At 43.9% G+C, this 14390-nt stretch overlaps 1 protein-coding gene across 1 annotated transcript; it reads left to right on the top strand.

The window, feature by feature from the left end:
- Window positions 1-3025: 3025 nt before the first annotated feature.
- Window positions 3026-13126, top strand: RGCC (regulator of cell cycle). Its single transcript, XM_072352920.1, has 5 exons — window positions 3026-3091; window positions 3195-3392; window positions 10467-10574; window positions 11701-11763; window positions 12522-13126. The coding sequence occupies exons 1-5, from the start codon at window positions 3055-3057 to the stop codon at window positions 12527-12529; spliced, it is 414 nt and encodes a 137-aa protein (XP_072209021.1). The 5' UTR covers window positions 3026-3054; the 3' UTR covers window positions 12530-13126.
- Window positions 13127-14390: the final 1264 nt, after the last annotated feature.

Consider the following 14390-nt stretch of genomic DNA (forward strand, 5'->3'; position numbering starts at 1 on the left):
CTGTGATGCTCGGAGCTGGGGGACAAGTTGTACCTATGATGCTCGGTCCATTCCTGCTCTGTGGCTCAAGGACTCAGGTTTTCCCGGCTGTCAGTCTGGCTGTGTCTTTTTATCCTGTGATAGTTTCCATTTTTCTCCTTTGCATCAGTCTGTATTTTGGGCTCCCTGACTTTCCTTCAGTTCTATTTCTGATAACAATGGGTTTCTCTTGATCTTTCCCAGGTTTTAAATGCAATATCTACTTCAACCAACCATGCAGCAATGCTACTTTTTAAAACAACCGTTATTTTAACAGGCTAAAATCTATTAGAAAACTGTCGGATATCAGATATTACATCTATATCTATTAGAAAACTCTCGGATGTTAGCAGAGCGCTCCTATGGGCAGGGATCTGACACCCTGGCTTTTGTCTGTGACGAAGACCAGTCAGAACAGAGGATGAAATTTCACCAAACATCTGCTTTTAATTGTGAGCACATGGTACTTACTCAACAGGATCGATACCTTGGGGTACTCCTGATCTTTGAGGTGGGGAAAGGAAGTGATGGATTAGACCATAAGTTTTCCACCGTCTCTGACATACAACCCATCCCCCATTCTACAGTTCCAGTTTCCAATGGAGCTGCACGTGCCTTACTTGCAGCAAATTTCTCTTTCTTTTTTTCTTCTTTCTTTTTCTCTTACTGTGTCCAGTTTTGGGCACCTCAGCACAAGAAGGACATGGAGGTACTGGAGCAGGTCCAGAGAAGGGCAACGAGGCTCGTTAAGGGCTTGGAGAATCAGCCCTATGAGGAGAGACTAAGGAAGCTGGGGCTGTTTAGCCTGAGGAAGAGGAGGCTGAGGGGAGACCTTATTGCCGTCTTCCAGTACCTGAAAGGTTCTTACAGTGAGAGTGGGGCAGGTCTCTTCTCACTAGTGACATGTGACAGGACGAGGGGAAATGGCCTCAAGTTGCGCCAGGGCAAGTTTAGGTTGGATATTAGAAAGAACTTCTTTACAGAAAGGGTGGTTAGGTACTGGAATGGGCTCCCCAAGGAGGTGGTTGAATCGCCATCCCTGGATGTGTTTAAGAGCCGTTTGGATGTGGTACTCAGGGATATGATTTAGCAGAGGTTTGTTGTTGTGGTATTGTTTGTGGTTGTTTTTTAAGAGATAGGCTACTGGTTAGGCTGCGGTTGGACTTGATGATCTTCAAGGTCTTTTCCAACCTGAGTAATTTTATGATTCTACGATTTCTGTTTTACAGAAATGCTCCAGAAGTTATTGATGAGCCTGTAGGTATCTCCAGGTTTGAAAACCACCATATCACTCCAGCAGCAGTATCCATGTCTGTGTAAATGAGGCCTAGGATCCCCTTCTTGCTCAGCAAGACAAGGTTTTGTGTGCCATATTGGTGTTCCACTTAGAAGACTAGCACCTTGTAAGCCTGGCAGCCTAGCAGTGTCAGAGTACCTGTCAGTGTTGTAGAAGTATTTCCGCGAAGTATATTTACAGAACGGATTTATTGGTTTAAATAGCTCTGTGGCTCGCGAGTTTGTCGGGTCAAAAATGCAATAGGAAACCACTGTCAACACTGCAGCACCAGCTGAGGAAGGTCTGGAGACACCGTGTCGAATGGTCAAGAAGAAATTCACTTTAAATACACCTTGGACTGCCGCCTAGAAGAAGGGAGGGATTCAGTAGCTGAGGTTTACATTACAAGCTGCGTTGGAGGCTTCCACCAATAAACAAGAGCAGCCAGACGTGTCTGTCTGCAGCATTTGAGGGCACTGTGCTCAGAAGGGACTTTTCTCTTTTGCCAGATGTTGGCTGCTCCTCTTGACATCAGCGGCAAAAAATGCATCTAATTGAGCTGGAGCATGATGGGGCCCTTCAGCAATACTTATAGTGACCTGCGGATACGCACACACTGTAACATAGAACAAAAAAAAGGCATATAGACAGTCTTTAATTCCTCACGTATAAGCAAAGTGTTTATGCAGAAAATTGAAGTTTCTCTCTTGATTAGCCTTCTGTTCTTCCAGTTGTTCTTCCTGTTGAACAACTCCAGCCTTGCTGTACCGCCTCAGCCTTCACTCTGTGATGATGTGGCTTAAGACCCTGTAGGTTCTTGGGCAAGAGAGATCTGAGGCCAGCTATGGGACCAAGTCCTTGTATTCTAAGGCCGTGAGTTCTTTCTAATCACATGCCCTATAGATCTCCATTGTTCCCGTTGTCTTTCATCCTCGTGCTCCTGACGTCACGTTCTTATCTCTTCTTGTTCTCTGCTTTTTAACCTCACTGACTCACTACGGTCTTCAAAAAAGATTGTTTGTAACCACTTTTATTAGCAGAAATAGAGGAAGAAGACCACAAGAAAGGAGGAAACCGCAGAATAAATAAGAATTGAACATCACCACGAGAACTTCTTTTGATCCACAGCAAAAATAAATAAGTGCTTCCACGTCAGCTGGTAAGGAAAGGTGAACAAATCTGCTAAATAAGGATTATTTGTCGTCTGGAACGTTGTTTTTCCCATTACAGGTCTTTGAAGAGCAGTGACAATATGTCTCAAAATGTTGTAGAATCAAAGGTTGGTTTGGGTTGGAAGAGACCTTCAAGCCCACCCAGTTCCAACCCCTTGCTATGGGGGGGTGGGCAGGGCTGCCACCCACCAGTTCATGCTGCTCATGGCCCCATCCAGCCTGGCCTTGAGTGCTTCCAGGGATGGGATTGCCCTGACCCAAGGACAGCACCTTGCGCTTGGCCTTGTTAAACCTCACTGGGTTCACACCACCCACCTCTCCAGCCTGTCCAGGTCCCTGTTCCTTCCCAGTCAGCTCTTTCACCGTCTGGCTGCGGAATCCACTCATACTGCGTTGGAATACACCCCAAAAGGGAACCCGAAAAGGGAACCCGGCTGTCTGCCTCGCAGCGCACCTGCACCGCCCGCCTTCCCCCCCACAAAGCGGCGGGCAGCACCGCCCCCCGCTCCCTCCCCTCAGCCCCCGGCCCGGGCGGGCTATAAGAGGCGGCGGCGGCGGGGCCGGGCCGGCAGCGGCCGTGGAGCCGCCATGAAGCCGCTTCAAGCGCAGCGTCCGACGGGCCAAGGTAGGGCTGAGGGAGCCGCGGCGGGACCTCGGGGGAGGCGGTTAGGGCTCGGGATCTCCACACGCAGCGGTTCGCTCAGCCGCCGCTTTCTTTTCCCCCTCAGCCGGCGTCCGGCGTCCCGCGGCGTTGCCGGAGGAGGCGGGCGGGTTGGCGGAGGCGCTGGGCGAGTTCGAGGCGGTGCTGGAGGACTTCGCCTGCCCCGCCGGCCGGAGCCGCTTCCATTACGGGGAGCACCTGGAGCGCATGAAGCGGAGGAGCAGCGCCAGCGTCAGCGACGGCAGCGGCCTCAGCGACTCCGAGAGTGAGTGTGGGCCGGTCGGTCTGTCTATCTATCTATGATTGAATTTGGGTACACCGGGCAGACTACGCAGAGAACTCGGCTAGAGTTGCTTTGGATTTTGTCTTCGGGCAGTGAAGATGCACTGGATTCTCGTGTAAACGTATTAGCGTGCAGGTCGGCGCTGCTTCCCGATGTGGCAGGTGAAGCGTCCCTTGTAAGCCTTGGAGAAGTGATAGCTTCAAGAGGCTCTATGTGGGGAGATACTCTACTACTGGGAAAGGGAGGGGGGTGAAGTGCAAACAAACAGCAGAAAACCCCAAGAAAACAGCAGCAAGAATTTAGTTTATACCTATGGAAGAAGATATGTGATACACTGCTGCCTGTAGTTACTTGGTATATCTCTTATGACTCACTCGCATCTTGAACAGTGCTTATAATTGCGCTGTTAGGGCTGAAAGGAAAGGCATTTGAGGGAAAACAAAGGTGTTCTTCTGCCCTGTCAGAAGACCTAGTGAGGGACTGCATGCTCTTGTGAATCAGCAGATGGGGGCTTTAGGAAGATAATAACTTGCCACAATGGTGAACTGATTTAGACTGAATACACCAGTGGGGTAGCACAGTACAAAGGCGCTGGCTCTGTATGAAGTCCTAAAGGGTCTTCACTTAGGAACTTGTCTAGTGCCCAGCCCTGATGTGAATTTGAGTTCTTCCCTTACTGGTGTCTAATGGGGATGGTTATGGAGGAACTGGAAGTTTTCTGGGTGCTGACGCGCACTAAGAGACCTATTAGGATCCAGCTGCCTCAACCATATGAGGGTATGTTTAAAGGCAAAGAACATCAGCCTGCTTTCCATCTTTCTCAGAAGAGTCCCAGTGAAACGCTTGCGAAAGGCTTCACTCAGGGCAGGCAACTTCTTCTGAAGCAGGAGTAGGATTAGAGCGGGACTGTGAATTTATGAAGAGCTCCTTGTACAAAACAGGCTCCGGTGTCTGATGTAATCCAGCTATGCTCCCTGTGGCTATTTCAAGAATAGGTGTAGGGAGTTCTCTACTTACCCAGGCTCTTTCCATTCAGACTGAAGTTTTTTTTCCCCTAGGGTTGCCTTTCATTTGGTCTCTGTCCTGTAGCACAAGTGCAGTGCTGAATTCATGACCTCGTTATTCCCTTGGTAGCACGTGGGTTAAACATCAGGATCAAGAAGAAGCTGGGCTGAAAGAGCAAGTAATTGCAGTGCATCTGTAACAAGGCAAAAGGAACGCCAGTGAGGTTATCTGCAGATAGTTTGGGTTATAGTCTTGCTCATGAAGACTTCATCTCTGCAAAATCTTGTTATCTGGTGCTGGAGACTATTCCAAGAATAACTTGTCACATATTTACAGAGTAGTTCTGACTGTGAGTTTTTAGTCTCCCAACAAGAAGGTATAGTACTGATCTCTGCTGACGTGGAGTGGCTGAAGGTTAGGCTTTATGTCTTCCTGCCACTCCCATGGTGATGACTTTGAGTGGTGGATGATTTGGGGGAGGGGGACATTTCAAGTTGTAACTCAATTTCAGAGCAGAAAAAAATAAGATTGAAGATGCTACTGCGGAAAGTGAATGTGATAGAACTTGGCTCTCTCGCATCTCGTCTTGTTGTTTGATTAGATGATCTTTGGACGAGGTCTGTCTTGGCTGTGGTTAAGCATTACATGTAACGCGCCAGACTCTAGATCTCATGGTAATGAAAGTGCTAGTGTGTGCAGATGTTCACAATGATGTTAGTGCTTGGCACACGAGAGTTACATTAACCACAACAGCTGATTGAGTTGCTGCTGGAAACCATGATGCAACTGAGGGTTCAGTCCAGCGGACATTCTTGGGTGAATACCAATTCTGTTTCGACTTTGATGAATTCAGCTGAAAGAATAGCAGCTTCATGCTCCGGGTTATTGATTATGCAGAAGCCTCCGAGCTGAGGGATATCTTTGTTTTTTACTGTGTATGTTCATTGTGATAAAATAGGATTTGGATTAGAGAGCGCAGTCTAGTTGGATTCTGCTAGCGTAAATGCAGCAGGTTTTACAAACTTCACAGGTATCATTTGCTGCTTGTGTGTTAGAATAAGCCTAAGACCTGAGAAAAGGGCCTGGAGCTGTACTGGGGAAGGCTAGGTTGGCCCTTAAGGAAAGACTCTTCACTAGAAGGTGGTTGGCTTGGAGCAGCCTGCCCTGGGCAGTGGGCATGATCCCCAGCTGCTGGCATTGAAGGAGTGTTGGGATGCTGCTCTCAGACATAAGGTTTGATGTTTGGGTGGCCCCACGTGGAGCCAGGAGTTGGAGCTAATGGTCCTTGGGGGTTCCTTCCTACTAAGATGATCCTATGGAAGAGTAGAGGCTTGCCTGTGCTAATTCTGCGTCCACTTGATGTATTTTGTTTTACCCTACATACACTAATGTCAGGACAGATGACTTTAGGCTTACAGTAATGAACAGAGAGGGACGTTGTAAGAAGTTGAGAAGAAAAAATGCTTTAGCCTTCTACCAAAGCTTCAGTAACATCTGGAAGCCAAACCATAATCTGATGGTATAGTTTGAAGTGTTTAGACATCAGCTACAGATGCATTTTTCTCTGAAACAGGTTCAGCTTTCAGTCTGCCTATTAAACAGTGCTGCAAAATAAAATGTGCCAATTCAGTTCTTGCACTGATATAGCCCGCAGTGTATAGCTATTTTTAGGGGCATGTAAATGCTTTCTGACCAATACCTCCTGGCTTTTAAACACAATAGAAGACCGTGAGTGCATCTGGAGCTCTTAATTCTTTAATTAAAAGTCAAACAGGTGTAAGTTTCAGGGGCTGAATGGCTTTGGTTAACGTGCAGTGCCTGGCATGGTGCAGGTAGGCACAGTTACATGTATGGAAGTCTTTAGGGTTGGGCTGATGCCTCTCTCTAGAGCTTCAGCTTCAGTTAGTACTGCAGCACTCATCCTGAAAAGCCAGTTTATGTATGTGCTCTATTGCAGTATATACAGAAGTTGCAGAGAGATGACAGAAATGAGTGAAGAGATGAAATAGTTTCCAAATGACTTATTAGACTGAGCTGCCAGCCTAAAGATGAGATGGCTTGGGTGGGGACAAACTGTCTTCCAGAACATCCCTAATGACATCAGGAGAGTGACTGCGACCTCACCCAGTATAAGGAAATAAAACTAAATCAGCAAGACTCAATCATAGAGTGGCTTGGGTTGGAAGGGACCTCCAGGACCATCGAGCTCCAGCCCCCCTGCCACAAGCAGGGCCACCAACCTCCATATTTAATACTAGACCAGGCTGCCCAGGGCCCCATCCAACCTGGCCTTGAACACCTCCAGGAGTGGGGCATCCACAGCCTCTCTGGGCAGAAATTATCTGAATAATGTTTTAAGTTACTGAGACGCTTAAGGGAAAGAAAATCAAGGGGTATCATGTATACATGCTTCTTGCCAGGTATTGCAATTCAAGTAAGGTTTTTTAGTAAGGTTTCCTGTTCTTGCCTCTCTTGCATACCTGTTTCTTTCCTGCCCTTCAGAAAGGAAACCTTAGGGAAGGGGGATGGCTAGAGCTGGCAGTACTGCTTCACCAGTAGGAAGCATGATGAAGGAACAAGATGGTAAGCTTGGAAAAAAAAATGAGGAGTTTAGCTTACACATCTGAATTTCAGGCTTCCAAGATCATTTCCTTGTGACTGTTAGCTGTGTGATCTCAGATCTCTTACGCTGTTCAGCCTACACGTGTTGATGATGAGAGGTGTGAGATTCCAGTTGCTGTGCTGTAACAGATGGTTGATGGCTGGGCAAAAGGCAGCAAAACGATGCGATGAAATGTAAGCATGTTGGTGATCAAACAATCACTCTTCCTTGAGGGCTGCGGCATCCACGTTGTGAAGCCAGCTCTGTGTGGTGGTGGATATTTCTCACTCCGATGGACTGCATTCACATCCACGTTTTTTATTTGTAGCACATATCTGTGTGCCGACTCACAGTCTATTCATTAAGTGCTGAATGTTGTTACGTAATGAATTCACGATTTGCAGAGACCCAAGTGGGATTGCAGACCTTTTTCTCTGAAGACTTTGGAAATGAGGTGTTTTTCTTCAGCTTTGCTCATTGCAAATTATAGTAGAAATATTTACTGATTCCAGTGCTTCTTCGTACTGTGTGCTGGACTATGGTTCTATAAGTAACGTAACGTTAAAGAAATCAGGCAGCTGATCTCTTCTGATGCATTTTAAAACATAGAATCACCAAGGTTGGAAAAGACCTAAAAGATCATCCAGTCCAACCGTTCACCTATTGCCAATAGCTCCCACTAAGCCATGTCCCTCAACACAACATCCAGTCATTCCTCGAATACCCCCAGGTCGGTGACTCCACCACCTCCCTGGGCAGTCCATTCCAGTGCCTGACCATCCTTTCTGAGAAGTAATACTTCCTAATGTCCAGCTTGAATCTCCCCTGCTGTAGCTTGAAACCATTCCCTCTAATCCTAATAGAATCATAGACCACGTTTAAGGCTTTCCTCCTTCAGTTAGTTACTGTCTGGAACCTTCCAGTTGTTCACATCATGGGAGCATGCTATACTTTCATGGTATTGCAGTGTTGCTCTTTTTGTGGCTTATTTATATACCGGAACACCAAAGGTCAATGCTAACTACAGATTACATTGCCAAGGTAAAAATACACCCATATCTGTTGCAACCCCCTAATTTTGCCTCTATTGGCTTAGTTTAGGTCATGTAAATCAACTCAGTTGCTTAACTATCAGATTTTTAAGGTCTTTTTTTTTAAGAAGACAGTTCAAAGAGACATAGTTTGTACATGGGCACAGGCAGTAGAATCCAACTACAAAGCCAAAACTGTTAAGGAATTGAGTGCAAGATGAACTCGCATCAGAGAGGGAGAGCAGGGGTTGGATGCAGCAGCAGTGAGATCCTTGGCATCAGCCTCCAGCTATTAAGTTGCAGGGGATGTTGTATTTGCATGGCAGTGGAAGTCTTCCAGGGCCACTTATTGAAGGCAAGTGAGTGAGCCTGGGCTGTAACAGGACTGGAGTGTCCTATTTCCCAGAGCTCACGCCACTTAACAAAGCTGGTGGTTTTGCACTGTGGGTACCACGGGAATTTAACAGTGCTTTGTTTTCAGTTTTTATTTATCCAGTTGATATTCCCAGCACTAAAATCACTGCTACTTGGTGACAAGCATAAGCAAAGGGCACTACCTAAAATATCATCCTGCTTTTTGAGAGAGATAGATAGCCATATTTACTTGAAATGGTTTGATTTTACAGCCCATCAGAGGGTAAACTCTGTTCTGTGAAAGCTTTTCACCTTTTCCTGGTTTTAATCCATTGTGAGGTCAGTGGTCAGTACTTTCAAGTGCTTATAGAAGGACTACAGAGAAAAATACAAGAGGAATCAGGATGATGAAGAATTCAGGTATGTGTGTGTGGATGTAAATAAACATGTATGAATAGCTTGAGGTCAGTTTAAATGGCGCACTAGTCTTCTGAAATCCAAGTTGCCTTCACAGGAGTTCTCAAAAAGAAGCCTTTATTTCAGCCACAGGTAAAAGCAACTGGAGCTTTGGGTGTAATGCATGAGAAGCACTGGTTTGTAATAGCTTCCCAGCATCACTACATCTGTGCCTGGATACTAGTGGCTTTGTGGTAATAGCATACTCAGCTTCATTGCTTTTGTTCTCTGGATCATTACTTGTTAATTCACCAAACATTTAAAATAAATCCCTTGGAAATTCACAGTCTGTTCTTCCCAAACGTTACCTCAGACATGTGTTTCATCCTTGGTCTGTGCTATTGCCGTTTCATTGAGTTGTATTCTTGGCTATTGCCCTGTTTGTGTGAGGTGTTATTTGGCTTTTTCATAATGGCAGGGCTTTTATCCCAGTTAAAATTTTCCATTCCGAGCTCCTCGTTCAATAGGGTTTGCATCTTGGCTAAAAACTGATGTGGTTTGAGTTGAAAGTTGCTCAATTTCAGGAAGAGATTTGTCATATCTTTAACTAATACTTGAAACCCACTAATGTGCTAGGGTTCATTTCACTGTGCAATGCTGTTGAGACCACGATGATGCAGAGCGGGATTAGATTCCCTTTTTTCACCTCCTATGTTGGCTAGTTCATCTTTTTAGGAGCTACTTTAAAAAACATGTGTCTTTTTTTCAGTGCTTTTTCTTTCTAAAGCTCTCTCATCATTCTGCCTTGTAGAAGCAGATTGGTTCTGATCGTCTCAGGTTTAGAGAGAACGGGCACTTAAGAGTGAAGCTGCAGAGATAGCAATAAAAAGTTAGTATGAAGCGTCATCCCACTTCTGCACCAGAAATACCAACAGCTGACTTGGCCAAGCTGTAATCCCAGTTATCAGATGTCATTTTGTTAGCATGGTGTAGCAGGAGCTGAGCTGACAGCAGAGGGAACTGTGCAAGGTATGATAACACTGTGATAGCCCAACATTATATATAAGAGAGGAAGATCTTCAGGGTGAAGCTCCTCACATATGCATTTGCAGTGTGTGTTGCAGCAGACAGTTGGGCAGGTCAGCATTTCTGTTCTCAACGAGGCGCTGCGTTTTTCCATATGTTTATTGCCACAGCAAATGATATAATTATGCCTTATATAATAACAGTGCTTCTGAGGAACTGTTTGTCTCTCAGAGCTCTTAATTAACTTTTCTAATAACTTCTGAAAAGTTCTGCTAACTGAGGTTTCCCAGTATACTGTTAATCATTCCAGCCTTGTGAGATTTAACTCGGATGTAGGATGATTGTTGTAATACTCCCTAGATGATGCTAAGTACAGGGGAAGCTGATGCTTCCCTTTCTAGGAGACAAGGAAAGGGCCCGAGACTGCTTCCTTTTAAGCAGTAGGTGTGGGAACAACAGTCTTCAAACAATAGGTAATTCACTCATCCCTCTGGCTTTAAAGTCTGCAAACTTCGGTTCTCCAGACTTTGAAGCCCATGTGAGAAACCTTCTGTTTTTTTTTTCATGTAATTCTACTGCAGAATCTGAGGTGGTGCTATTTTTTAACTTGAAATGACATTTCTTCTTTGGTTTTTTTAACAGGCGCAGATTCACTCTACAGGAACAGTTTCAGCCTCAGTGATGAAAAACTTAACTCTCCAACTGCGTCTACTCCAAGCTTGCCATCTCCATCAGTAACTCCTTGTAAAGGTAAACTTAAATCCTCAGTGTTTCTTCTGAGTTCTCAATTATATAGGCTTCTTTCTTTGGGCAAAGATATATGTTCATGCATTGACTCCTAGTTCTGCTTTCATTCAAAAGCAGGGATTACTGATAAGCACACTATAAGCGTGAATATTATTGCTGCTTATGATCAGTGCATTGTCATAAGGCATCCATGCTTCTTTGCAGGTTGTTCAGTAGCTTTTGGGTTTGAACTGGCCAGCTGCAGATAGTTCTTTGGTCAAATCTGTGGTACAGCTTACGGAACACTCACTTTAGAATTAACAAGTCTAACTTAAACAAGTAGTCTAAGAATCCCATCTATGTACAGAAATGCTTAGCTAAGACGTGAGGCTGCACTGGTTGCCAATAACAAATAAAATGTTTCTACTAATTACTATGGAGAAATGTGTCATAGTTAATAAGAAGTAGGGAGTTAAGTGTTTCAGTTAAACTTGTACTACTCAGTTAATACTTGGCTAGGAGTTGCACATGAGGTCAAGACCTTCTTCCTGTTGAGAAAGCAGAAATAGTTGAGACCACCGTGGAATAGACCACAGAAGTGAGATGAAGATGCCACTTGGAATGAAACTAGAGTGAATGGAACCAGTGATGTTCTCAGCAGTGGAAGTTTGAGTAAATGCTTGCATTTAAACTGAATGTGTGTGGCTCTTGATCAGAGGATTTAACATCTAGCAAACCACAGATGCTGACGTCAGGTTTGGATTTGGGCAGGAGTAGGAGCTAATTGAGTAGGGTAAGGCCATGGATGCAATATCTGAATACAGTAATAAGAATTCCACAGTAGCAAGGTTGACCTTGCTATTCCAAGCAGTGTTGACCTACAGCTTTATCCCCACTTCTTTAGCACCTTCTTTTAAAGGAAGCTAAACAGGCTTGACCTGGCCTTGTCAAAAAGATTGAAAACTTCAGTTTTCAGTTTTATACAGTTGTATTCAGTTATATGAAGTTATATACACTGCAGCAACTATCGACTTCTCCAAAAGCAATCCAGAGCAGATTTGATACCACTTAAAATGATTTGGGGGTTTGTGTGTTTTCATTGGTTTCTTTTGTCTTAGCTAAATACTGACTATCCCGTCCTAATTTGCAGCAAAACTTGGAGACACAAAAGAACTGGAAGAATTCATAGCTGATCTGGACAGGACACTAGCAAGTAAGTAGGTTTTTTAGTAGTCTGCTTATTGCTTTGTCACTGATCACAGTCACGGGGTGACAAAAGCCAATGTGTTGGTGGAAACTGTATATTCCAGTTGTTCTACTGAGTTCTTCATTATGATTTGAGAGGAGTGCGGGTGAACAGAACAAAGAAGCCAACCCAGTACCTTGTTCCCCACCATATATTCTGCCTATTCTTTTTCTTCCTATGCTGTTTGAGGTGTGATACTGGATGTTTGCTTTTTTCCCTCATGGACTGGCATGTAGAACCCAAAACAACACTGGACCTACAGAGCTACATGTTCAAAAGCTGTGAACTGGGTTTCTTGTATTCATGGAAGTATTTTCCCTTCCCCGTAATTCAAGACCATCTGTCTTGGTTTTAACTCAAGAGAGCTGTCCTTACAAGCTTCCCATTTCCCTATCTCAGAAGTGAAACCAGGATTAAGATATTTCTAGCTTCCTGGCTATTTATCATACACTGAAGTTCTAGGAAAGTCCAATTTCTACCTGATACTTCACTTTTTTTTTCTTCTGAGGAGTTGCTATATGCATTCTTTGAGGTTACACAGACTTTTGTAGCTGCTTGTTGAAGCGTAATACAACTATTATATTAATAAAGGACTTGGATTCTTATGTCAACCTTATGGCTTTCATATTACTTCATAAAAAACCTTAAAGATAATTGTGCTTGTCAGGCAGCTAGCAATCTCACTAAATACAGACTTTATAGTTGTTCTTGTTTTGTATTTTCAGGTATGTGAAATGAATCCTTGGCACTGTTTGCCCGTGGGTGTCATCTGAGGGATAAGTGACGTCAGTCATGGAGATCTGCTGCCTTTGTCTGATAACTTTGTTACCCAAGATATTCACCTTCTGAACACAACCTTTGCAAACTCGTACAAGTATTTAACTGGCAAACATCAGTGTTGTTACTTTGCAGCAGCTGGAATCAGATAACTTAAATTTTCCAGCTATATTTTACTTTAAAATATAGCTTGAATTTTAATTTAAAGTTGCTTTTATGAAAATCTATTTGTAATTTTATATAGTTGAGAACTTTTAATGCTTTTTTTCCATTATAATATATTTTTATACAAATAAACCCTGAACTGGAATCCAGATCTCTGAAACTTTCATATGAAGGCATGAACTGTGAAACATCAACACAAATTATGCACTTACGGAAAACATGGAGCTTGAAAATGCCTGATAAGACTGTATTTTTTTTGTTAGGCAAAATGTGTTACAGTGTCTTCATACAGAACTTAATATTGTTCCTACCAAATTGCTTGAGTAAGTGTTTTTTACCATGTAAAATCTAATGCAGTCAGGAAATTAAAGTTAGTTAAGTTTCCATTTATATGAATCTGAAATAACATTGACTTAGTACAGATATGAACAATAGCACCGATTTCGAACCCTGTCTAAAAGCTGCCTTTAAAGTTACATGTCATTCTCTATTAAGTACTAATTAGGAGGTTAGGAGTTTAGGCCTAGGAGTTTAAAGAGAGAACTGCAGCATTGAGAAAATGCTCAAATGTCCAGTGTCAGCAAAACCTGAACACTTGTGTCCAAAATAGTCTCCATCTCTTCAAAAGGACTGCCTGACCATTGCTGTTTTGCTGCAAGGCTGGAAGGTGAAGCTGCATGATTTTGTTATGTATAAGGAACCCGATTCTTTCCATATGCATTAAGCACTGAAGATAATGTGTGAGCTCTCCTTCAGCTGCTGCAGGCATTACACTCAGCTCTGCTGTCCAAGCTGCTCATGTGATTGCCCCCTAATCCATTCAGGCAAAGTGAACTAGACTTGTTTGAGCTGCAGGTCTTATTTTGATTGTAGCAGGCTAGTGAACAGTCACAGAAGTGGTTCAAGTATTGTGCCCCTTGGAGCACAATAAAATGGTCATGGTCATGGCTGGAAAAGGGTGCATCTGCACAGTGACCAGCCAGTTGCTCAGGGGCTTAGCAAGTGGATTTGCACTTGTCTTCTGCAACCTGGGGAAAGGATAATCTGTATTATCTGATAACAGAAGCACCGTGATAAAATCCATCCCTCTGCTTTGGGTTTTCAAACAGATGAGCAAGAACTTGGATTGTGTTAAGTGTCATGTGTTTGGATTTCTGGTTTTCTTAACACATAAGAAAGTAGAAGTGGGAATAGTATCCAGCAGTAAGTCTGAAACACTCCTAGTGTGGTTGCTTGAGCTGTTCCTTCTTGAACCAGGAGGACTATATGAGGTGGTGGAGTATTTTCCTAAACAAGAAAAAATTCCTTTGTTTTCCTATGGCAGATTTATCATTGATAACTTGTCTCTTGGAATAGAAATGGAGTGAGTTGGCTTTCTGCTGAAGACCAGGACACTTGGAATAGCAGATGATTTTACACTGCTTGGTACGGTGAGAGATGGAATGGCTGTGGGTCATGGATGTTTCTGCTCCAGAGGCAGAATGACTTAAACTCAGTTTGTTAGGTAAGCCACGTGTTTCAGAGGAGGCCAACTCGAATGATGTCTGGGTGAAGGAGAATGAGCAGCTGTTTGCTTCTTCATCACTCAAATCAGATAGCTTGAGGTACTGGGCATGTGTGTTCCACTTTCCCTGTGCATATTCAGTTGTTGC

Source organism: Excalfactoria chinensis, chromosome 1 (genome assembly GCF_039878825.1).
Source record: "Excalfactoria chinensis isolate bCotChi1 chromosome 1, bCotChi1.hap2, whole genome shotgun sequence".
Classification (NCBI taxonomy): Eukaryota; Metazoa; Chordata; class Aves; order Galliformes; family Phasianidae; genus Excalfactoria; species Excalfactoria chinensis.

Excerpts from the sequence above, each read along its gene's own strand:
- RGCC (XM_072352920.1), top strand. The coding sequence starts at position 3,055 with ATGAAGCCGCTTCAAGCGCAGCGTCCGACGGGCCAAG. Across the intron at positions 3,393-10,466 it reads CGGCCTCAGCGACTCCGAGA|GCGCAGATTCACTCTACAGG; the intron begins GTGAGTGTGGGC and ends TTTTTTTAACAG. Across the intron at positions 10,575-11,700 it reads ATCAGTAACTCCTTGTAAAG|CAAAACTTGGAGACACAAAA; the intron begins GTAAACTTAAAT and ends CCTAATTTGCAG.